Source organism: Geotrypetes seraphini, chromosome 13 (genome assembly GCF_902459505.1).
Source record: "Geotrypetes seraphini chromosome 13, aGeoSer1.1, whole genome shotgun sequence".
Taxonomy (NCBI): Eukaryota; Metazoa; Chordata; class Amphibia; order Gymnophiona; family Dermophiidae; genus Geotrypetes; species Geotrypetes seraphini.
Window position 1 is genome coordinate 3,320,877 of NC_047096.1, and position 22,587 is coordinate 3,343,463.

Genomic DNA, 22,587 nt, shown 5'->3' on the forward strand with positions numbered 1-22,587 from the left:
CGTGTTCTGTCCCGGCTAAAGCATGTTCTGTCCCGGCTAAAGCATATTCTGTCCCGGCTAAAGCGTGTTCTGTTTCGGCTAAAGCGTGTTCTGTCCTGGCTAAAGCGTGTTCTATCCAGGCTAAAGCGTGTTCTGTCCAGGCTAAAGCGTGTTCTGTTCCGGCTAAAGCATGTTCTGTTCCGGCTAAAGCATGTTCTGTTCCGGCTAAAGCGTGTTCTGTCCCGGCTAAAGCGTGTTCTGTCCAGGCTAAAGCGTGTTCTGTCCCGGCTAAAGCGTGTTCTGTCCCGGCTAAAGCGTGTTCTGTCCCGGCTAAAGCGTGTTCTGTCCCGGCTAAAGCGTGTTCTGTTCCGGCTAAAGCGTGTTCTGCCCCGGCTAAAGCGTGTTCTGTCCCGGCTAAAGCGTATTCTGTCCACTCAAAACTGCAGCCACCCCCCACCCTCCTTGTGCGGTCTGCGCATGCATCTGGATTGCTCCGCAGCGATCCATGGGGTTGCTGTGGGGCGTACCTCCGATCAAATTATTTTGCATGAGGACGCGCAGTCAACCGGCATGACTCGACCACGGATCACCCAACAAGGTGAGCTTTAGTGAATCTAGCCCAGTGTCTTTTGCAGTTTGGGAGTCTCTGCTTCTGCTACATGTCTAAAGCCTGCAGGACGCTGGTTACTCAGGTTCTCTGACTCACATTTTGTTCTGCAGCACAATGGCTGCTCCTTGTTGAGGGAATACACCCTGGAAGCATGTACTAACATGAATATTAAATATTTCATGCACTATGAAGGATCCGTCACAGTCTGTTTAACAAAAGCCAGGGAGGGATGTCACCCCAGATTCAATACATCCCTACAACTCAACTGAGCGTGAGGGGGACCATGCTATTTACCACCATCGAGACAAGACATTGGGTTAGAAGGGCTTTGGGTTTGACCACGTCTGACAATGAGTCCTGTTCTCCCGCCCCCCCAAAAAAACCATTTCAAAAGAATGCAATAAGGGGAATCTCTATCACTCCTATCTAAGCGTGCTTCCATTATCTCAAGCCTCCTAACCAGCCCTCCACCCACCAGAGGTTATGTCTTAAGGCAAAGGTCCGTGAGCTGAGGTAGGCCTAGGGACTGTCCACAGTTTGCAGCAACCTAAATTTCTCAACCCAAAGCAACATTCTTGTTTTGTAGGCTAGCTACTGGTCCTCAGTGTCCTGGTGCCTGTGCTATGCTGGCCCCGGTGGATCTTCATGTGTTTGGACAAATGATCGCTGCGTGCAAATTTCTTCTCGCACATGGCACACTGGTAGGGTTTGATGCCCGAGTGAGACCTCTTGTGTCGGGAGAGTTCATCAGAGCGGGAAAACCTACCAAAGGAAACACAGCCAGGTTAAAGGTGAATGGCCAAGTCCAGCCCCGCTCAAGCCAGAGCCCCTCGCAAGATGCCCAAGAGGAGCCAAAACTGATTCTGATGCAGTGGCGTCACCAGAAGTTTTGTGCCACTGGACTCATTTTTTTTCAAATCTAAGAATGGCCCATGGAAAGAGAGAATTTGCACGTAAACATGTTACTTTTCCTGGTCTTCCCAAAGAAAGCATAGCAAGGCAGAGAGCGAAAGACAGTCCCATGTGCAACTCTAGCAGAGACTAGTGGAAACTTTGAGAATCCGCAGTCCAGAGATTTTCCTGCAGGTGGGAATTATCAATGGACTCTGCCCTTCCCTTTCTCCCTCCCTCGGTTTCCAATAAGCAGACAGAACTCAACCTGTAGGAAAATTCTTGAGTTGCGGCACAATAAGATTCACCATTGCAAATGTTAGGGTCTGTGACAAATCGACAGACGTTTGGGGGTCCTAAGTTGGGGGCCCTCCTCTAAAATATCAGAATTTATGTTCTCTCAATACTAGAGCATAATTGATCTCCCAGTGGCGGTCTGCCCCAGACGCATCTTCCTAAAGGCGCGGACCCCTGCTCATCTCCTTGCCGCACATATGCCACTTGCCTTCCCCATACTTTTTTTACTTCCCCGGCGCGAGGTTGCCCCCCACGCAGGCATTGGCGCTCTCTCCGACGTCACTTCCGGGACCCGCACCTAGGAAGTGATGTAAGGGCGAACTGACACCAACATGGGCCTGCTGCTCACGCCAAAGAAGTTAAAAAGTGAAGGGGGGGTCGGAGGAGGGGCACCCTCACTGCGCCACTGACCCTATCCCCATCCCAACCCATCAAATCCCTTGTCTTGCACCTGGCCTAGACCCCCAGGGCCAGCTTACAATCAACCCAGTGGCTCTCTCCCGTGCTGCAATTCCATTTTCTTCAGGCTGACAGCAACATGAGTCTGCTGCCGTCGGCTTGTCCCAGAAGCCACCTCTCTACAGAGACTTCCTGTTCCCGCGGACAAAGTGCTAGATTTTGAAAAGCCATCCGGACCCCCCCCCCCCCACCCGGACATACATCCTCAAAAGAAGGACTACTTGCTCCCTTCAGTCTCCGTTCCTTGTACCGTAAGAGACAGATGACTCAGTAGAATGTGACTGCGTTAGGGGATGAGGAATCTGTTTCCAAGAACTCTGGTGGCCAGGAAAAGAGTGTCAGTGGTCACTGGACTCAATCAGAGGAGGAACTGGCAGTGTGCGCCATACATCACAGCACAAGAAATGCAATTGATCACTTTCCTTTTAAGGCAGGGCCTCGAGGGCCACAATCCAGTCAGGTTTACAGGATTTCCTCAATGAATTTGCATGAGATCTATTTGCATGCACTGCTTCCATTGTATGCAACTAGATCTCGAGTCATGCATATTCATTGGGGAAATCCTGAAAACCTGACCTGGCACGGGCCGAGGTTGGACACCCCCCATTTTAAGGTAACGCAGTACATTCCAAAGTATTTTAAATCAGAAAACATGAAGGAGACCTTTACCCTACCCTGATCCATTCTTTCCAACAAAAAAAAAGGCAACCTTTGGAAGAGTTTCTTAAAGAGGCCCCGACACTTTTAAAGGATTGGTTTCCATGCCAATGGGAATGTGAACTGGAAATTCATTTCCACAGAGGGCATGTCCCTCTCATTGTGAGTTTGAAAGTTGCACAGTGCATCTGGCCAAATTCTGCCAGACACCCAGTTACTGCAAGGCAGGTTCTGGTCACTACCATGAGATGTGCAGAGAAGTTACTCCACCAGCACCCCCCAAAATAAGACCTAACCAGAAAATAAGCCCTAGCATGATTTTTCAAGATGCTCATAAGCCCTATTCCAAAAATAAGCCACAGTTAAAATCGACCCCTGTAGCCACCCCCACCCCCCATGAATGTCCGGGGCAGGAAGAGTGCCCAATTTCTCCTGCCACAACGGCGAACCCTCCCGACACAGTCCAAAGCAGGAAGGATGCCCATTCCCTCCTGCCGCTGGTCCCATCATCCCCTGAACCCTACCAAACAATCCCCCCAACTCCACCCCGACATGGAAAAATAAGGCATCCCCTGAAAATAAGCCCTAATGCGTCTTTTGGTCTTATTCTCGGGGAGTTTCCATTTACCATTCTCTGGGGAAATCTCTCTACTGGCCACATTGTATCTTTTTGAGAGCAGCAAGCAAGAAAGTAAAATATTCAACTTAAAAAGACAACAATGTAACAAGTGCTGAGAGTCTTCCAGCTCTGGCTCCTTCCTTTCTGCATAGTGACAATTTTTCAGGGGGATCAGGAACTAATTTATGAGCGTGCAAGTGCGATTTCAGCATGAAGGCCAGCTTTTCACGAGAAAGGCAGATGTGTGCTGGAGTGGAGGGGAAACAGCCAACAGAAGCAGCTTTAAAACTCATTAATTGCCAGGAGCGCTGGGTAAGTGAACAGGCAGGAAATGGAAGAAGCAGGACAGCCAACGTGTTGTGGACACCTGGAATGCGCTTCCAGAGGGCGTAATAGGACAGAGTACGGTGCTGGGGTTCAAGAAAGGATTGGACAATTTCCTGCTGGAAAAGGGGATAGAGGGGTATAGATAGAGGATTACTGCGCAGGTCCTGGACCTGTTGGGCCGCCGCGGGAGCGGACTGCTAGGCACGATGGAGCTCAGGTCTGACCCAGCAGAGGCATTGCTTATGTTCTTATGTTCCCTTTTACAAAACTGTAATGTGGTTTTTAGCCACAGTGGTAACAGCTCTGACACTCATAGAATTCTAAGCATGAGCTGCTACCACCACAGCCGGTGCTAAAAAAAATGCTCTACAGTTTTGTAAAAGGGGGGATAAAATATAAATACATAGACAAAGGTTAAATTGAACCACCAAGAAGCTGGACTATACCACAGAAACAGCGATGCATGTTCCCTAAAGCAAAAAAATAAATAATCAGAAATTTTTTTTTTTCTACCTTTGTCTTCTCTGGTTTCTGCTCTCATTTTCTTGTCACTCTCCTCCTTTCATCTTCTGTCCTTCTATGCCACTTCCAGAAACTGTAAGCCTCCCCCTTCCATCTTTCCCTTCACCCCCACTGGTATGGCATCTCTCTCCTCTCCTCCCCTTCCCTCTCCCACACCCCCATGGTCTGGCATTTCACTCTCTCCTCTCCCTTACCCCCACTTCCATCAGCATCAGCCCCCCTCTATTCCCTCCAACACAATTCCATCCAGTATCCTTCCCCCTTATGTCTTCCCCCTTTCCCTGCACACCAATTCCATCAGCATCTGCCCCCTTTCTCTCCCTCCACCACCCTTTCCACAGGGCAACGGAAATGCCCCCTCCCCCAGCAACGGCAACAGGCCCCTCCCAGCAACGGGCCCCACTCGGCATCAAAGACAACACCGGCCCTCCTCCCCGGCATCAACAGATGGCAACACGGCCTCCTTCCCCCCCCCCCCCCAGCATCAAAGGCTACACAGCCAGCTCAGTTCTATGAAGATCCCGAGATGACTGCGTCTGCCGGAAGAAGTGACGTGGGAGGGGGATGGACTGGCAGACGCATTCATCGCAGGACCTTCTTGCGAACCTGGATTTTCAGGTCTGATAGAAATTGAACCGAAAAAAAAAGAGAATGACCGAGATGGTGGATGATGATATGAGTGTTTGTTTGTCGACTATTGAGCCGCGTTTTGAGTTAATTTGCACTCAAAAACAAGCACATCCATCTAGGGCCAGATTAATGGATAGGCCCAGTAGGCATGTGCTTAGGGCCCAAAATATTCAGGGGGGCCCACTAAAGGACGACTTACCATGCCAATTTTTTGGGGACACTTCTCAACTCAGCTGAGTTGGCCACGTTGCAGTTGATACCAGTAGGAGGTCACATTGTCGTCTGTCGATGCCAGGGGGGTGTCGGTCGGCATGTGTTGTTGTTGTCGTCGAGTGGGGGCCCATTGCCGTGGAGGGGGGCCCGTTGCCGTCTGGAAAAAAAATTGGCATGGTAAGTCGTCCTTTAGTGGTCCCCCCTGACTACTTTGGGCCCTAGGCATGTGCCTACTGGGCCTATCCATTAATCTGGCCCTGGATGGATGTGCTTGTTTTTGAGTGCAAATTAACTCAAAATGTGGCTCAATAGTCGACAAGCTAAAACGCATATCATCATCCACCATCTCGGTCATTCTCTTTTTTTTTCGGTTCAATTTCTATCAGACCTGAAAATCCAAGTTTGCAAAGATAGGAAGATCCAAACGGTAACAAAGCCTTGATCACTTTGTTAGGATAACTACCGCATAAAAAAATAAAAAGACTTGCCATTAGTTTTCAAGGACCAATCACGTCAAAGAATGATGCTTGTCTGGGCGGTTGTATCCTTACGCACACAGACGCTCATAACATTGAAAGACTCTTGCGTACGCGACGTACATGTCATCTATTCTAGTGTATACTTATGAAGGGAATTTTTTTAAAATAAAGCAAAATTCTGGAATCTCTTCGGGGCACACCATTGGCCGTGACACAGTTTGAGAGATGCTGCTCTAGGTGATCACAGCCAAAAAGAAGAAAACGCAGATCCCACAAGTTTGTTTCTAACTCTGAGCTCAGGGTCCTTCAAGAAATTGCACAAACTAATGTGCCTGAAAGGTGGTATAACAGGAGATGCTCCTGATCTCTTTCAGTCGTTTGCTCCACAGCTCCTACCAAAGATCTATGCCTACTTCTGGCCTTTCGACACACTGACATGGAGGGTATATTCAGCCTAATTTCCTGAACAGAACAAGGCGTTCTAGTTGCTGAGTAAAGCGGCCATTAATTCATGTAGAAGTTTGAAAGCAAACAGCATTCAATGCAACTTAATCAAAAATGGGGTGGCACGATCCGTAGACCTGACCCCTAAAATAAGTTTAGCTGCCGCATTTCACGCACACTGTAACTGTCGAATTTGTGGGTCAGGGAGCCCTAAGAAAACAATGGTGCGGTAATCTAATTGACTTGTGATTTCTGCCTGCAAAACCGTTCTCGGATGAGAAGTGTCCAAAAAGGTAACTTAAATTTAAAGAAAGCTTTCTGGACTATTTCATTTATATGTCTCTCCATACTCAAGAGTGGAATCTAAGATGACGCCAAAGAATTTAAGAGAAATCTCCACAAAAGCCAGCCTTATTATAAAGCAAAGAATCGCTCTTAATTTTATTGGAATTAATTTTTAAAGACCGGTACATGTACCCAGTGGATCAGAGCTGGCTAGGTACATATAAATCGATGTCTTACCTCCATTCACAGTCAGGCCACACACACACATAAGGCTTCTCCCCTGTGTGTCGCCGGAAATGCGCCTTCAGATGCGAACTCTTGGTGTACATCTTGTTACAGCCAGGGTGGCTGCACTTGTGCACCCGGATAACTGAAGATGAGACTCTGGGGAGCTTCTGTGCTCCCTCCATCCCAAACACATTATTCCCTAGGGTCAGCGGCCTCATCGTGACAGGTAGTGGAGCTATCCGCACATACTTTTGGTCCGTGACAGCCGTAGGGGAAGGAGCGGCCTGGGGGATGACTGTGACACTTTGGCCCTGCATGCTGATAATCAACTGAGCCACTCGGACGCCAGAACCACCCAGCGCAGTCTGTGGGAGCTGAGCTCCGTTGGCCAACTGTATGGGTTGGATCTGAAGGATGACTGGAATGCTCCCAGTGGGTGCTGCCGTACAATTGACTGCACTCGGTGAAGCATCCCTAGCCTGCTGCTCACTTGACGTGCCATCTCCCGATGGCACCGCTGCTGAACACTGCTCACTTGCTTTGGAGCAAGATCCGCCTACATTAAGCTCTGATTTGATCTCAAGCTTGGCGCCAATTGGCTGGTTTTCGTTTAACTCCTCCTTGATCAGCTCCATCTTCTCTTTCAGGAATTCCTCAATCTCCTCTAGTGTAGGGTTGAAGTCCCGGGACATGTCACTGCAGAAATCGGGCAGTTTCAAGTGTGCCTCGTAGACTGTTGGCTGGGGCTCTTCCCCGTTCACCACTGTGGAGACCAAGAAACCCATCTCCTGAGGCGAGCTGCATCCGCTGTTCTCTGTCACCACAGGGCTTGAACAAGTTCGTGGGCTGGGAAAACCTTGCTCATAGTCCTCCAGCAGCATGGCAGATGGACCCGTGGGATTCTGGCAGGCACTGGCAGAGGAAAGAAACAGATCCACTGAGGCTAGTGACTCACTGTGCTTCAGCGAAACCATCGGTTCGTCACGGGGACCTTTAAACAGATGGCCAATGAAACTTGAAGGCAATCCTCAATCGGTAAAACCAAGTGATCATCACACTACCTGGAAGGAAGAATGGAGAACACTAGTTATTGTCAATAGCAAAATATAAAAATAATTTTACCCTATTTTCCATTATCCTTGCACAGAATGAAGATAGCAAATAAAGGCCATTTTTGATTACTCCCAATATTTCAGAACTAAGGATTTCACTTGTTGAGTATTATCATGAAACTCTCAGCACAGTAAATACAGAGGTCACAGTCATACATACATATCTGGTTCACATAATGTACAATGTGCAAACAGAGATTATAGAAAGCTGGGATACAGAGATGTATAGGGGTGTGGCAAGCGAGTGGTGGGGGCGTAGTTTGGATATAGCCAAAACACAGGCATGTACTTCTCATATTAAAACATAGAAACCTGATGGCAGATAAAGGCCAAATGGCCCATCCACAGCATCCACTATCTCCTCCTCTCCCTATTGGCTAAGGCTCTTCTATGTGGATATAACACATGGAATATCAGCCATAACCGCATAACTTCCAGTTACCTCCAATGGCCTAATTCTTTCGTGCTGGTTCCTGGATATGGCCCACCACTGAATATCCAAGCCTAATTTGGCCACTAGTTAGCTTTATAAATAAAATCTTGTACCACTGGAAACTGAATATGGACCCCTGTAAGTAAAGCCCGACTCCTGATTGACAGTTTTTATGATATCATGCTGAATAGTTAATTTCTCAGGAACGGACTTTGAACTGAGCTCAAGCCTGTCCAGCAGCAGTTCAAGGTGAGATATATCTGATTACAGTGGAACCCTGATGGCTGTATCTGAGGCAATGCAGGGTTAAGTGTAGGATTACCAGGAGGTCATAAGAATAGCCTTACAGGGTTAGACCAATAGTCCTTCAAGCCCAGTAGCCCGTTCTCACGGTGGCCAATTCAGGTCACTAGTACCTGGCCAAAACCCAAAGAGTAACAGCATTCCAGCATCTCAAAGAATAGCAAGATTCCAGAACCCCAATGAGAGCAACATTCCACAGCTGAGAGTGTGATGTCATAATGCCACAGTGCCTCAGAGCCATCCTCATCAGTGATGTCACAATGGCTTGATTGTCCTATACTTGATTAAAGTAAGAACATAAGAATAGCCTTACTGGGTCAGACCAAAGGTCCATCAAAGCCCAGTAGTCCATTCAGGTCACTAGTAACTGGCCAAAAACTAAGGAGACATTTGAGCTTTACTTCCTTCAAAAGCAATGGAAATAAAACCTGGATGTCTCAATCCATCCTCCTTTTTCTGGAGCCATATGGCAACCCTAAGTGATGTGTCCAAAATCACAAGGAGCCACAGAGGGATTTGATCTCTGACTTCCTTGATTTTTCAGCTTTCTACTCTTTCATAATACACCAGTGATTAATAAGATGAGGAAGGAGACATAAATCAATGGAAAAGTGACAGAAAAGCAGCACCTGTCTTGAGAATTTAACTTGTGGCTCTCAAACTTTTTTTAAACTCTGGCACACTAAGAACATAGGAATTGCCGCTGCTGGGTCAGACCAGTGGTCCATCGTACCCAGCAGTCCGCTCCCGCAGCGGCCCTTAGGTAAAGGACCAGAGCCCTAACTGAGCCTAGCCTTACCTGCGTACGTTCCGGTCTAGCAGGAACTTGTCTAACTTTGCCTTGAATCCCTGGAGGGTGTTTTCCCCTATGACAGCCTCCAGAAGAGCGTTCCAGTTTTCCACCACACTCTGGGTGAAGAAGAACTTCCTTATGTTTGTAAGGAATCTATCCCCTTTTAACTTTAGAGAGTGCCCTCTCGTTCTCCCTACTAAGTCTATTCCCTTCATTATCTTGAACGTTTCAATCATGTCCCCTCTCAGTCTCCTCTTTTCAAGGGAGAAGGAGCCCAGTTTCTCTAATGTCTCACTGTACGACAACTCCTCCAGCCCTTTAACCATTTTAGTCGCTCTTCTCTGGACCCTTTCAAGTAGTACCGTGTTCTTTAAGCTATGTATGGGGAATTGTAACAGTTTACATGAATGTATTCAGGTACTCATGTATTTTTTCCCTGTCTGTCCTGGTGGGCTCACATTCTATCTAATGTACTTTGGCAATGGGAGATTAAGTGACTTGCTCAAGGTCACAAGGCGCAGTGGGGGTTTGAACCCATAACCTCAGGTTGCTGAGGCTGTAGCTTTAACCACTGCACCAATCTAGAAATCAAAGTGTGGTAAAAGTGAGCCAAGTGTAGGACAATCCAGCCATTGTGACATCACTGATGAGGTTGGCTCTTATTGGTGGAATGAGGCATTATGACATCATAATACCAGCTCTGGTTATCAGAGGCTGAAACCTTTCACACTATTCATTTATTCAATTTTCTATACTGGGGAATTTATTCCGGTACTCAAGCATTTGTCCCAGTGGGCTCACAATGGACCTGGGGGGATTAAGTGACTTGTCCTAAGGAGCTGTGGGGGTTTGAACCCATAACCTCAGGGTGCTGAGGCTGTAGCCACTCCCCCTATTGGAAACAGGAGACTTGGGCTGACCCTCAAATCTCCTGGGTTAAAGGGTCGGTTCTGTGACGTCGCTGCAGCCCCGCCCCAATCCGGCCTATGCTCCACGTCAGCCTTTTCGCGTGACGCCCAACGCGCGCGTCCTAATAGGCCAAGCTTCCAAACCCGAGAAGCGGCGCCCCGCCTTCCGATTGGCCAGAACGCCGCGTGCGCTGGTCCTGCGCCCCTCCCCTCGAGCCCCAGGCTGAGCACGCGCCAGCCCGAGCCCAAGGGCACGAGCCAGGCGGCCTCCTGCCGTAAAGAAAGAAAATGAGCGCGTGCTGCCCGCAACTAACTGCCACCATTGGGGTCCTGCCCGGTCCCAGCTGCCTCTTACCTGACCTGCCAGCTCGGTGCTCGCTGCCTCTGCGCCGCTGCCTTCCATGCTGGCACTTCCACGCCTCCCGCTCACATGACTCTAAGCCCGGCGGAGGCTCGAGCCCGATCCCCGCCCTGCCATTGGGCGGCCGAGGGAGGCTCGACCCGATCGCTGCGCGCTCATTGGTCGCGGGCAAAACGAGCGCGAGGGGCTCGCCCAGGAGCTGCCGCTGACGTCAGGGCGCTCGTGGCTGCAGAACGTTTGATCCTGATGCTGTGTCCAACAAACAAGGCTCTGCGATTCACTACGAGGCCTTATGCAAATTAACGCAATCGGAGGCGGTCCACGCATGCGCTTGCTCTCCGCACAAGGAACAGACTGGCTTTTGCCAGACGGGCACTTTGAAAGGCATTAATATAGAACCAAATGGTAGATGCCTGGAATGCCCTCCCAAGGAAAACAGTGATGGAATAAAAATAGAGGATCTCTAATTAGGAAATGAAGGATGTAAAGTAAAGATCTAAGGCCAGTATTGGACAGACCTGCATGGTCCGTGCCTCATATATGGTGATTTGGTGTAGGATGGGCATCAATGGGAACTCCACTAATATGGAATAGGAGAATGTACCTGGCCAGACTTTACGGTAGGGATGGTTGGATAGGCTGGAGTGAGCTGGGACAGCAACTTCAGCGTTTGGATCCTAGGACAATACCAGAAATATCAAAGAAGAGACAAGTTAATCTAATCATGGATTTTTAAAATGAGAATAACTAATGGGCAGGTCTTTATCTGCCGTCATTTACTATGTTGTCTGGGTTTTGAAAGGTGTTGAGATCAGGGCCACATCTGGAGGGCATCTGCGCATGCACGGATGCAACATCACCACGGCGCATCCACGCCTGTGTGGATTTCCTCCAGATGTGGCCCTGAAGATACAAGGTTTGTGCGGGACCAAGTTTGGGGAGGGAATAAGGCAGGGCTGGGGGCTTGAGGCAAAATCTGGTAATACTATTGTGAGCCCAGTCCTTGGGCTAAACCCTCACCAGTCAGATTTTCAGAATACACCCATTGAATATGCATGTGATAGATTTTCATACCAAGGAAGTAGTATGTGTCGATTTATCTCTTGCATATTCATTGCAGAGATCCTGGGTGGGTCTTAAGGGCTGGGTTGAAAATCACTGTATTAGAACATCTCAGAGCGTTGTTGCCTTATCAAGCTCCGGTCGATAATCTTCCATCATCGCAACAGCATATGCCATTGGTACGGTGACTTATTACGTGGAAGATCTGCTTCACGTGAAGCTACTGTGGGGGAGCTGCATTTGGTGATCACTTTCCTGATGACATCTTCTTTTGAACCTCTGAAGTTCCTCTTGCAAAATCTTTTTCCTAGCAGCTCGGAGAGCGAGCGAGCATCAGCCTTAGCAACACGAAGCCTACATTCAATTCCATCATCACAACATTGTGCTTTGGTCATATCTAAGTTCTTGCCTAGAATTGTGATACCTTTTTACCTCCTACCATGTACTGTAAATCCTTGCAAGATAGCCCTGCAGATTTTAGACTTTATAAGGAGTGAAAAATCAACTCAACGCCAAATACTGGTTTTACAAGTTATAGAATGAACTCTAGCAAGCTGGCTGGTTTCTTATATGCTTTTGCTATGAACAAGTGGATATTTCTTTTAGCTCCAAAGTTGTCAACCCAGCCAGTCAAGTTTTCAGAATACCTATGAGGAAAACACATCAGCTGGTTTTGCATGTGCTGCTTCAGTTTTTTGCAAATCTATATCTCATGCATCTTCATTGCAGGTATCCTGAAAATCTGACTGGATGGATGTTCTAAGAACTGGGCCAAGAATCCCTGGATTAGGGCTGCTGCAACCACAGTGGCCCTCCCGAACTCTGCCTCAATCAATACCATCTACAAAGCAGCTGCTAGGTCCTCTCCTCATACTTTCACTGCACATAATTGCTTGGAGTGGAAGAGTCCCCTAATGATTAATGCAGGGGGGGCCAGAACCTGGGGGACCCTGAGCAACTCACTTAACCCTCCATTGTCCCAGGTACAAAACCTAGACTGTGAGCCCAGTAGGAACAGAGAACGTATCTGCATATAATATATACAAACTGCTTTGCTTGTATTACAGAAATGTAGAACATCAAATCCATGAAAATTTGCTTTTGGGCAAGTGGCACTGGCCTTTCCATCTCTGTGAGCTGTCAACCATGCATGCTGCCCAAAGACTAAAATCATTTTATACTGAGGAGCCCTAAGCTTGAGATGCACCCAGTTGTTTGGCTAACTCAAGTCTGCTTCCCAATGGAAAAAGCAATGCTGCTCGCCTGTAACAGATGTTCTCCATAGAAAGCTGGATTAATAAGTCACAAACCCTTCAATCTTCCTGCAAATTAGTTACATTGAACTTTGAAACCAGCTGAGGTGACCACTGGGCTTAGTAGTGCTGTCCCATAACATCACTCACTTATATGCCTTATTCTATAGATCAGAGTGGCAAGGGGTATGTGGTGATGTCATCTGCCCATTGCAGTCATTTTGGCTCCCATATCCCCCACTCCCCAGGCTAGCAGCAGGCACAGCTTGCCTACACAGCTTCTATAGTGTTAAAGAACTGGTTCCCTCAGGCAGCCTCAGGGCCTCTGCTAAGCTGGGGCCACCACCCAGGAAAGAGGAAGTTGTATCATCGGCAGCTGCCTGAGGGAATCTCTGAATTAATGCTATAGAGCTGTGCAAGCTAGCTGAAAAGGGATTTGCTGGAAGTGAGAGGGAGAAATGCTGCTGCTGGACCTGGGTGATGGGATGAGGTGGAGAAGTGCTACTGGGGGCAGAGGAGGTGAGAGGGAGAGGTGCTTTTGGACTTGGAGGAGGGCAGTGGAAAAAAAAAAGGAAGAGAGAGACTATCGGGGAAAAGAGGGAGCACTAAACGCAGGGAGATAGAGGTACAGATCAGAGGAGGAGAGCAAGAACTAGGGAGGGAGATATGCAAGCTACAGGGTGGGGGGTGTGGGCAGTAAAGAATCGAGAAGAGAAGAGAAGCTAGGAAGACAGGGACAGAGAGGGGTAATGCTGGACAGGCTAGATCAGGGGTAGGCAACTCTGGTCCTTGAGGGCTGGAATCCAGTTGGGTTTTTCAGGATTTCCCCAATGAATTTGCATGCCCTACTTTCAATGCATATTCATTGGGGAAATCCTGAAAACCCAACTGGATTCCGGCCCTCAAGGACCGGAGTTGCCCACCCCTGGGCTAGTTAGAGATGCAGATGGATGATGAAAGGTGGACATGGAGAAATAAGATAATGTCAAATGGACAGGAGACCCTGCAAAGGTAGTAGAGAAAACCCAGAATTTTGAATTTCCCCAAAGTACCCGGGATTTCAGCATATGAGATGTTGAAGAGATATTTGGTGGAAGTTTTAAAATATTCACCAGACCATATTCCTCCATTAAATAAAATATATTATCTTCCACAAACCACTAGAGTTCGGGAAACAATGGAGGGAATTAATCCAGATATTTTGGAAGAGTCTATTTCTGACTCTTCATTGAGAGTGACACTTCTGATTTCATTTATTTTCCAACTGGACTTGGATTCCTTTATGAAACTCTATTTCTGTTTATCAAGAAAACTGTTTTATGGTAAAAAGATATGGGTATTCCTGGATGTAACTAAGGTTACCCAGGAAAAAAGGAAACAATTTTTGTCCTCGAGACAGGAGACCAAAGCACTTGGGGCATCCTTTTTACTGGCGTACCCTTGTAAATGCGTAGTAAAATTTGCCCAGGTTAAATTTTTTTTTTTTTTTCAGCCGGAGCAGCTAAAATCATTTCTGGAGCTAAAGAAAATTGCTGTTGTTTAGCGGAAATTTAATATAATGGAGAGTATGTTATAGCCTTTCATTGATTAGTTCTTTTTCCTTTGTGTTTAACTTCTTAATAACTGCCGTTACTCCCCTTCATTTTTTTGTGGTCTAAGGAAGTGAGAATTTTATTTTCATACCTGTTTATAAATGTGATGTTTTTAACATTTATTCCAGCTGTATTTCCTTAGCAAGAATGTTAGTTTCTTGTAATATATTAAAAATTTCAATAAATAATAAGTTTAGAAAAAGATGGTTAACACATAGGGTAAGGAGGCAGAGTAGACCAGCAATCTCTCCTTACCCAACCAGACATCGCAGCAATCAGGACTACACCACCTACTAACTTCACCCACCCGATGCCCTCTCGCCATCAGACACCCGGCTCAGCACACCTTAAAAGGGTTGGTGTGCAGGCGAGCAAGCATAGCCTGCCAGCAGGCTGTGCCAAAGATTTTGTGTGTCCCTTCCGAGATCCCAAAGAACAAGGTCCATCTCAAGTATACTGCCTGCAAGCCCGAAAATGATCACAGCCATGCCCATTCAGTTACAGTTGGTTGAGGGGTGGTTGATGCCTGGAATGCGCTCCCCAGGGAGGTGGTGGAGAAGAAAACGGTGAGAGTTCAAACAAGTGTGGGATGAACACAGAGGATCTCTAATCAGAAAATAACAGGTATACATTGAAAGAACGAAGGCCAGTACTGGACAGGCTTGCACAGCCTGTGTCCCATATACGAACATTCAGTTGAGGACGGGCTAGGGAGGGTTTCGATGGCTGGGATGGTTATGATGGGTTGAAGTGAGCTTTGACAGAGACTCCAGTAGATAGAACCTAAGCCCACTAAGAAAAAGGACCATTTAAATTAAATGATTAATTTATGGAGCCTCTATGGTTGGGCAGACTGGATGGGCCATTTGGGTCTTTGCTGTCATTTACTATGTGACCCATTCCTCACCATCTGAACTTTGTGTGGCCCTTTGCATGGTTCCTCAAGTGACCCCTTGGTAACTACCATTCCTAAACTTATTGAGACAACTCATTCACCCCCATATTTCAGCCCCTTGTTTAATGCTACTGTGTTTACTCCATGCACTATGTTACCTACCTGCAAAGAAGTTTCACTGTCCGTCCCCTCTCCTGCTGCTGATCCTCCCTAACCTGCACCACAGACACTCCTCAAGACCACATCACCCACCTTCTGAACGGCCAACCTCACCTTCCCTTTTGTCTTCTACTATTTTCTCAGCCCTAAAGATCCAATACTTACCTCCCCTCCCATTATCTCTTTTTGTTTAGATTGTAAGCTCTTTGAGCAGAGACGTCTCTTAAATATACTGTTGTACAGTGCTATGTATGCCATGTATGCTCTAGAAATGCTTGGCAGTAGTACTAGTAGTAATAATCACATCCAGAAGCTGAATTGGGATTTTGACATCCTCTGTCATCAGTGCCTTATGCCAGTCCCTCACTTTGTCCAGCAGGAAGGGAAGGAGAAAGCTGACTCAGGGCACCCCAGTTCCTTGAGCAGCCCTGGCTGTGACCCCCATTAGCCTCTCCTTCCACAGAAGGTATGGGACACAGGCTGCCCTTTGTATTTCTTCAGCCTGCTCACCTCAGAGCACCTTCATCTTATATGTAATGTAATGTAATGTAATTTATTTCTTATATACCGCTACATCCGTTAGGTTCTAAGCGGTTTACAGAAAATATACATTAAGATTAGAAATAAGAAAGGTACTTGAAAAATTCCCTTACTGTCCCGAAGGCTCACAATCTAACTAAAGTACCTAGAGGGTAATAGAGAAGTGAAAAGTAGAGTTAGAGGAAAAATAAAATAACAAGACAGCATTGATCTAAATACTTGGAAGGTAGAAGAGAGGAGAGAAAGGAATAGAAGCAGAATGGGTTAGCGTCAGTGATGAAGTGGAGCAAGTAAGTTTAGGAGGAGCGATTGACGTTTCCAGAAAGGGCTTCTTCAGGGAAGAGACTTGGCCGACAGTTCCAGGATGCCTATGTCTCCTCCCCTGCGATGTTCTCCCATCCATGCATTCCCTCCCAGACACACTGCCCGTGCCCCATCCGCTCCAAGGAGGCTGCCCCAGATGAGGCCCACGGTGAATGCAGGATTCTCTCCTCTGCGGGAAAGCCGCCCGGAGCCGACAGTCGATCTTCTTAGCGGATTGCAGGGTGGGAAGAGTTCACACTCTTGGTAGGATCAGGTCTGTGTGCTCTCGGTGGTTGTGGCTGGTCTCGTTGCTGCTTAGGTGTAAAAGCAGTTGATCTCCACTGCTGCTGATATTTAAAAGCAGGCAGATTGATCTCTCCAATGGACTGCAGGGGGAGGAGTTCACGCTCCTGGCAGGATCGGGTCTGTGGGCTCTTGGTGGTTGCGGTAGGTCTCGCTGCTGCTTGTATGTAAAAGCAGTTGTTTTTCTACTGCTGCTGATATTTAAAGCAGGTAGATTGATCTCTTAAACGGGATATTGGGGGAGGAGCTCACATGCCTGGTTGGATCGGGGCAAGGGCTCCTATTATAGGCAGCTGGTCTTGCTGCTACTTAGGTGTTAAAGCAGTTGATCTTCCTAGCGGACTGCAGGAGGTGTGGAGCTCACACTCCTGTCATGATCTATGAACTTCATATGCTATGAACTTTGACTGTAACCCAGTTCCTTTGCTGCAATTTCTTGCCTCTCTAGAGCAGTGATTCCCAACCCTATCCTGGAGGACCCCCAGCCATTCTGGTTTTGGGGATAACCCTACTGACTATGCATGAGAGATTTGCATATAATGGAGATGACAGGCATGCAAATCTGCCCTATGCATATTCAGCCAGTCTGACAGGTTTGAGAACTGCTATTTCTAATTTTACTATAACAGCTGGAGATTGGTAGTTTATCCCCCCCCCCCCCCCCCCAATATCGTCCACACATCGGCTTCATTCTCAGTAAGAAAACAGATTGCGTCTGCCACTCACCCTCATTCTAACGCATCTTTCTTGTTCCTTTACGAGCTGAACATTCTAGGCCAGTGGTTCCTAACCCTGTCCTGGAGGACCACCAGGCCAATCGGGTTTTCAGGCTAGCCCTAATGAAGATGCATGAGAGAGATTTGCATATAATGGAAGTGGCAGGCATGCAAATCCGCTCCATGCATATTCATTAGGGCTAGCCTGAAAACCCGATTGGCCTGGTGATGCTCCAGGACAGAGTTGGGAACCACTGTTCTAGGCTCTGATATCTAATTTTAAAACTCTAATTCGCAAAAGCTTTTCCAAGGTGTGATCATTACCATTTCTGGGCTCAAGCTGTAAACCTATCAGGCTGATTTCTCTATTTTTCTCCTTTGGTTGGTTAATTATAAATCACGTTGTACACCATTCCAAATTACGGGATGCTTGGGCTCGTGACCATGCAGTAGAATTGCCGGATGATGTGCTTTTGCAGGCTGTCCGTAGGTTGCCTGCCTTTTGAAACTATACCACCTTTTGGGAACAACATTATAAGTTGGTTTTCCGTTTGTATATCTCTCCAAAGAGGGCTTATTTATCCGGCCTTCGTGAAACTGCTGCCTGTCTCCGATGCCAAGCTCCAGAAGCGGGCTTGGGACATATGTTTTGGACTTGCCCTAATGTTCAAGCTTTTTGGAATGTTGTTTTTGTCTTTGTGCAACGCATTTGGAAAATTACCATTTGCCGCTCCCCTTTGTTATTGTTTGGAGCTGTTCCTCACTATTTCCCTCATGTACGGGGGGCTGCTGCTTTCCTTAAGTGGACTGTCCTCGTGGCCCTGAAATGTATTTTGCTGCAATGGCTTGAGGCTGCTGCTCCAGATTACTCTCTTTGGCGATGCTGGATGATTACTCTCTTGATATGGGAAAGGAGGGATGTGCTGGACCTTTCCTCTCTCCCAGGCCGTACCTTTCAATGCACTTGGGAACCATTTTGGACAACTATGACTCTGCTGGCTCAAAGCCGCTTGCTGAACTGTTGAATCCTTGTATTCTGTCCCATTTTGTTGCACTTGGTATGCCTGATCCTTTTCTGTTTTTCTATGGTCATGCTGTATTTGGAAGGAGGACCCTTGGGGGGGGGAAGATATTTTGGGAAGGGTTGTGTTGGGGTGGGGGGGGGGTTGCTTGGGGGAAGTGATCTGGGGGGATGGGTTCTGTTATCTAAAATGTTGAGCTTGTTTGTACTTTGTTTGTTTCCAGTTTGATGTTTTTGCTGAGCTCAATAAAACATATTTGAACATAAATCACGTTGTACTTTTATTGAAAAGGTGATAAAAAATTAGAGGAGGGAGGGGGATAGTTATTGGGCAAGACTGTACCTGACTGAAGGGCACTCTAGTTCAGTGTATTTACAAATAGTGCTGCTGGGAGGGTGGATGGAGCAGCTCTTATGCCAAAGCTCCTTCCCCTCACCCACATACCAAGCTTGTCACACATGACTGAGTGTGACACCTTTAAAAGGATTCTCCTGACGGTCAGTTCACTCAGTTACTTTTACCCCTTAACCCTTTCAGGACCATAAGGATCGTAGGCCAATTTTTGTGGTTTTGACGACATTTTTATGGTAAAAAGGGCTTGCAGATGCCAAAAAATTGATTTTTTTTGTGAAATATCATTATTTTTTTTAAAAAAAAATCACACTTCTGGCTTATGGACAGTGTGGCAAGTGAATATTCTCGTCAATCTGGCAACGACTCTAATGAATGAATGTCAGAACCAGTTTGTTTACATAAAGGCAGTATCATATGGAATCCGTACATATCAAATTTAGAACTGTAGACTATCCCAATCAAAATTTATAGGATTTTAAAGTTATAGGACAAATATGTCCCTTGGTCCTGAAAGGGTTAACTGCTGAAGGTATGTTAGAAAGTAAAAATCTTCAGCTACAATTCATAATTTTTATAATACAATCTGCCAAAGTCACCTTTTTCTTCTATCAAATCTTGCAACGTTAACCAATAATATAGGGAAGTATATACAGCAGCTGAGAGCGCCATCTGCTGGCTAGTATTTGGATACAACAGAACAACCCTTTCTCTGGTTCTGAGGCCTAGTTCCCACCCCATGTCTTCTGGAATGTGTAAAAAGGGCAGCAAATATTGTTTACAAATTCTAGGGCTACCAGATGTCTGGGTTGCCACAGATGTGTCCTCTTTTTGAGGGCTCCGGTAGGCAGGCTTTTACATTTTACCTTCTTTAGTCCTGTTTTTTGCCATTTCAAGGGGGGGGGAGGGGATGCTGTGGCCAGGGTTACCAAATGGCTCCAGAAAAAGGAGGAGGGATTGAAACGTTTGGATTTTACTTCCATTGCTATGAATAGGAAATAAAACCCGGCTGTCTCAATCCATCCTTCTTTTTCTGGAGCCATATGGTAACCCTAGCTACGGTGGTGACAGGAGCCTGAAACAAAGAGATCATCCCAGCCAGGGTTGGCATCATGCTCCACAACGCCTTCCTCTTCCGGCAGCCTTCACACCTGGCCCCCTGCCTTCCACCTGCAGCCTCTTCAGCACTGCTGATTAAATCAGTCTGCCGCCATCAGGGCCTTCCCTCTGTGAGTCTCTCCTACTTTGTTTCAACTTCCTGTTTTGGCATAGGTGGGACTCGTGGGAAGGACCTGATGCCAGCAGCCTGTGTTACTCACCACTGGCAAGTTGCTGAAGATAGCCACAGGTGCAGGTGGCATGGAAAGAGCCAGATACAGGACCCATGGGTGAGGGGTGAGAAAGAGAGAGGGGGCAAGAAAAGAAAGATGTCATACTGACGAAGCTTCTATTGATACATCCCAACATTTGCCTTGCCTTGGATGAGGCCTTCTCTACTTGTTTGGCAGCCTTCATGTCTGCACTGATGATTACTCCCAAGTCCCGTTCTTCTGAAGTCCTAGCTAGTGTTTCTCCATTCAAGGTGTAAGTTCTGCATGGATTTCCGTGATCTGATCACGTTGGAAAACTGGTCCTTGACATGGCAGCTCGGCTTCAATGCTAAGAAATGTAAGGTCATGCATCTCGGCAGCGGAAATCCATGCAGAACTTACACCTTGAATGGAGAAACACTAGCTAGGACTTCAGAAGAACGGGACTTGGGAGTAATCATCAGTGCAGATATGAAGGCTGCCAAACAAGTAGAGAAGGCCTCATCCAAGGCAAGGCAAATGTTGGGATGTATCAATAGAAGCTTCGTCAGCCGCAAACCTGAAGTCATAATGCCACTTTACAGAACCATGGTGAGACCTCACCTGGAATACTGTGTGCAATTCTGGAGGCCACATTAACGTAAAGATGTGCTTCAAGCTGAGTCGGTCCAGCGGATGGCCACTAGAATGGTCTCCGAACTCAAGGGTCTCTCATACGAAGAAAGACTGGGCAAATTACAGCTCTACACTCTAGAGGAGCGCAGGGAAAGGGGAGACATGATTGAGACATTTAAGTACATCACAGGTCATGTCGAGGTGGAAAAGACCCTCGATCACAAGGGGGCACCTGCTCAAACTCAGAGGAGGGAAATTTAATGGTGACACCAGGAAGTATTTCTTCACAGAAAGGGTGGTAGATCACTGGAACAGACTTCCGGTGCAGGTGGTCAAGGCCACCAGCGTTCTCGACTTTAAGAATAAATGGGACATCCACATGGGGTCCCTATGGGGTAGAGTTAAGGTACTAGGTCATTAGCACTCAGACCTAATGGGGTGGGTCAGTAGAGTGGGCAGACTTGATGGGCTGTGGCCCTTTTCTGCCGTCATCTTTCTATGTTTCTACTGGGCTGGAGGGAGGGTAGAAAGATGAACATAAGAACATAAGCAATGCCTCTGCTGGATCAGCCCTGAGCTCCATCGTGCCCAGCAGTCCACTCACGCAGCGGCCCAACGGTCCAGGACCTGTGCAGTAATCCTCTATTTATACCCTTCTATCCCCTTTTCCAGCAGGAAATTGTCCAATCCTTTCTTGAACCCCAGTAACGTACTCTGCCCTATTACGTCCTCTGGAAGGGCATTCCAGGTGTCCACCACACGTTGGGTAAAGAAGAACTTCCTGGCATTTGTAATGAATCTGTCCCCTTTCAACTTTTCCGAATGCCCTCTTGTTCTTTTATTTTCTGAAAGTTTGAAGAAATCTGTCCTTCTCTACTCTCTCTATGCCCTTCATGATCTTGTAAGTCTCTATCATATCCCCTCTATGTCTCCTCTTCTCCAGGGAAGAGAGACCCAGTTTCTCCAATCTCTCAGCGTATGAAAGGTTTTCCATCCCCTTTATCAGACGCGTCGCTCTCCTCTGAACCCTCTTGAGTAACGCCATATCCTTCTTAAGGTTCGGCGACCAATATTGGATGCAGTACTCCAGATGCGGATGCACCATCACCCGATACAACAGCAGAATAACTTCTTTCGTTCTGGTTGTAATACCCTTCTTGATTATACCTAGCATTCTATTTGCTCTCTTAGAGGCCGTTGCGCACTGTTCCGTCGGCTTCATTGTCATGTCCACTATTACCCCCAAGTCCCTTTCTTGGGTATTCTCCTTCAATAACATCCCTCCCATCGTATAGTTGTACCTCGGGTTTCTGTTCCCCTAGATGCTGGCTACAAGGTGCAGGAACAAGTGAAGAGAGGGGATAAGCTGAAACTGGAGACAAAACAGTGATGAAGAGAAGGGATTGGCAGGAAGTATAAGGATAGGGAGATGCTGAAGGGGAGGGTAGATGGGTTTACAGAGAGGCAATGCTGAAAGAGGCCAAATAGGCAGAGGGTGATAATACCAAAATGGAGGATTGATGGGGAATAAAGATGGGGCAGTTCTAAAAAGGGGGAGGTGAAATAGAGACAGAGAAGCAATGCTGAAAAAAAAAAAAAATGTGGGGTGAGTGGGAGATAAGGACTTTAAGAGGGCAGATGGAGAAGATAAGGACAGGGACCCAATGAAGAGCCTGGAAAAGAGGCAAGATGGGCATACTGAAGGGGGATGCTGGATCAAGGAGAGAAGGGGGCTCAGGCTGCATGGAATGGGGAGAAAGAGGCAGACATTGGAAAGAATGAGAGTGAAGAGAAGATGATAAATGTGGTCTTCCTAACATACCCCCTCCTTTACAAAGACACGCTAGTGTTTTTAGTGCCGGCTGCTGCAGTTACAGCTCTAACGCTCAGAATTCCTACGAGTGTCCGAGCTGTTG

At 47.2% G+C, this 22,587-nt stretch overlaps 1 protein-coding gene across 2 annotated transcripts; it reads right to left on the bottom strand.

Moving 5' to 3' along the window:
* Positions 1-365: 365 nt before the first annotated feature.
* Positions 366-10,786, bottom strand: LOC117347692 (Krueppel-like factor 15). 2 transcript variants are annotated; one of them, XM_033918936.1, is made up of 3 exons: positions 10,550-10,786; positions 6,650-7,701; positions 366-1,351 (listed from the first exon to the last, which is right to left on the bottom strand). In XM_033918936.1, the coding sequence occupies exons 2-3, from the start codon at positions 7,612-7,614 to the stop codon at positions 1,177-1,179; spliced, it is 1,140 nt and encodes a 379-aa protein (XP_033774827.1). In that variant the 5' UTR covers positions 7,615-7,701; positions 10,550-10,786; the 3' UTR covers positions 366-1,176. The 2 variants fall into 2 exon arrangements, with proteins under 2 accessions (XP_033774827.1, XP_033774826.1); XM_033918935.1 differs by having other exon boundaries at positions 10,545-10,786.
* Positions 10,787-22,587: the final 11,801 nt, after the last annotated feature.

Coding starts and splice junctions, on each gene's coding strand:
- LOC117347692 (XM_033918936.1), bottom strand. CDS start 7,614: ATGGTTTCGCTGAAGCACAGTGAGTCACTAGCCTCAGTGGATCTGTTT. Junction 1,352..6,649: donor TGGCCTGACTGTGAATGGAG/GTAAGACATCGA, acceptor TTCCTTTGGTAG/GTTTTCCCGCTCTGATGAAC.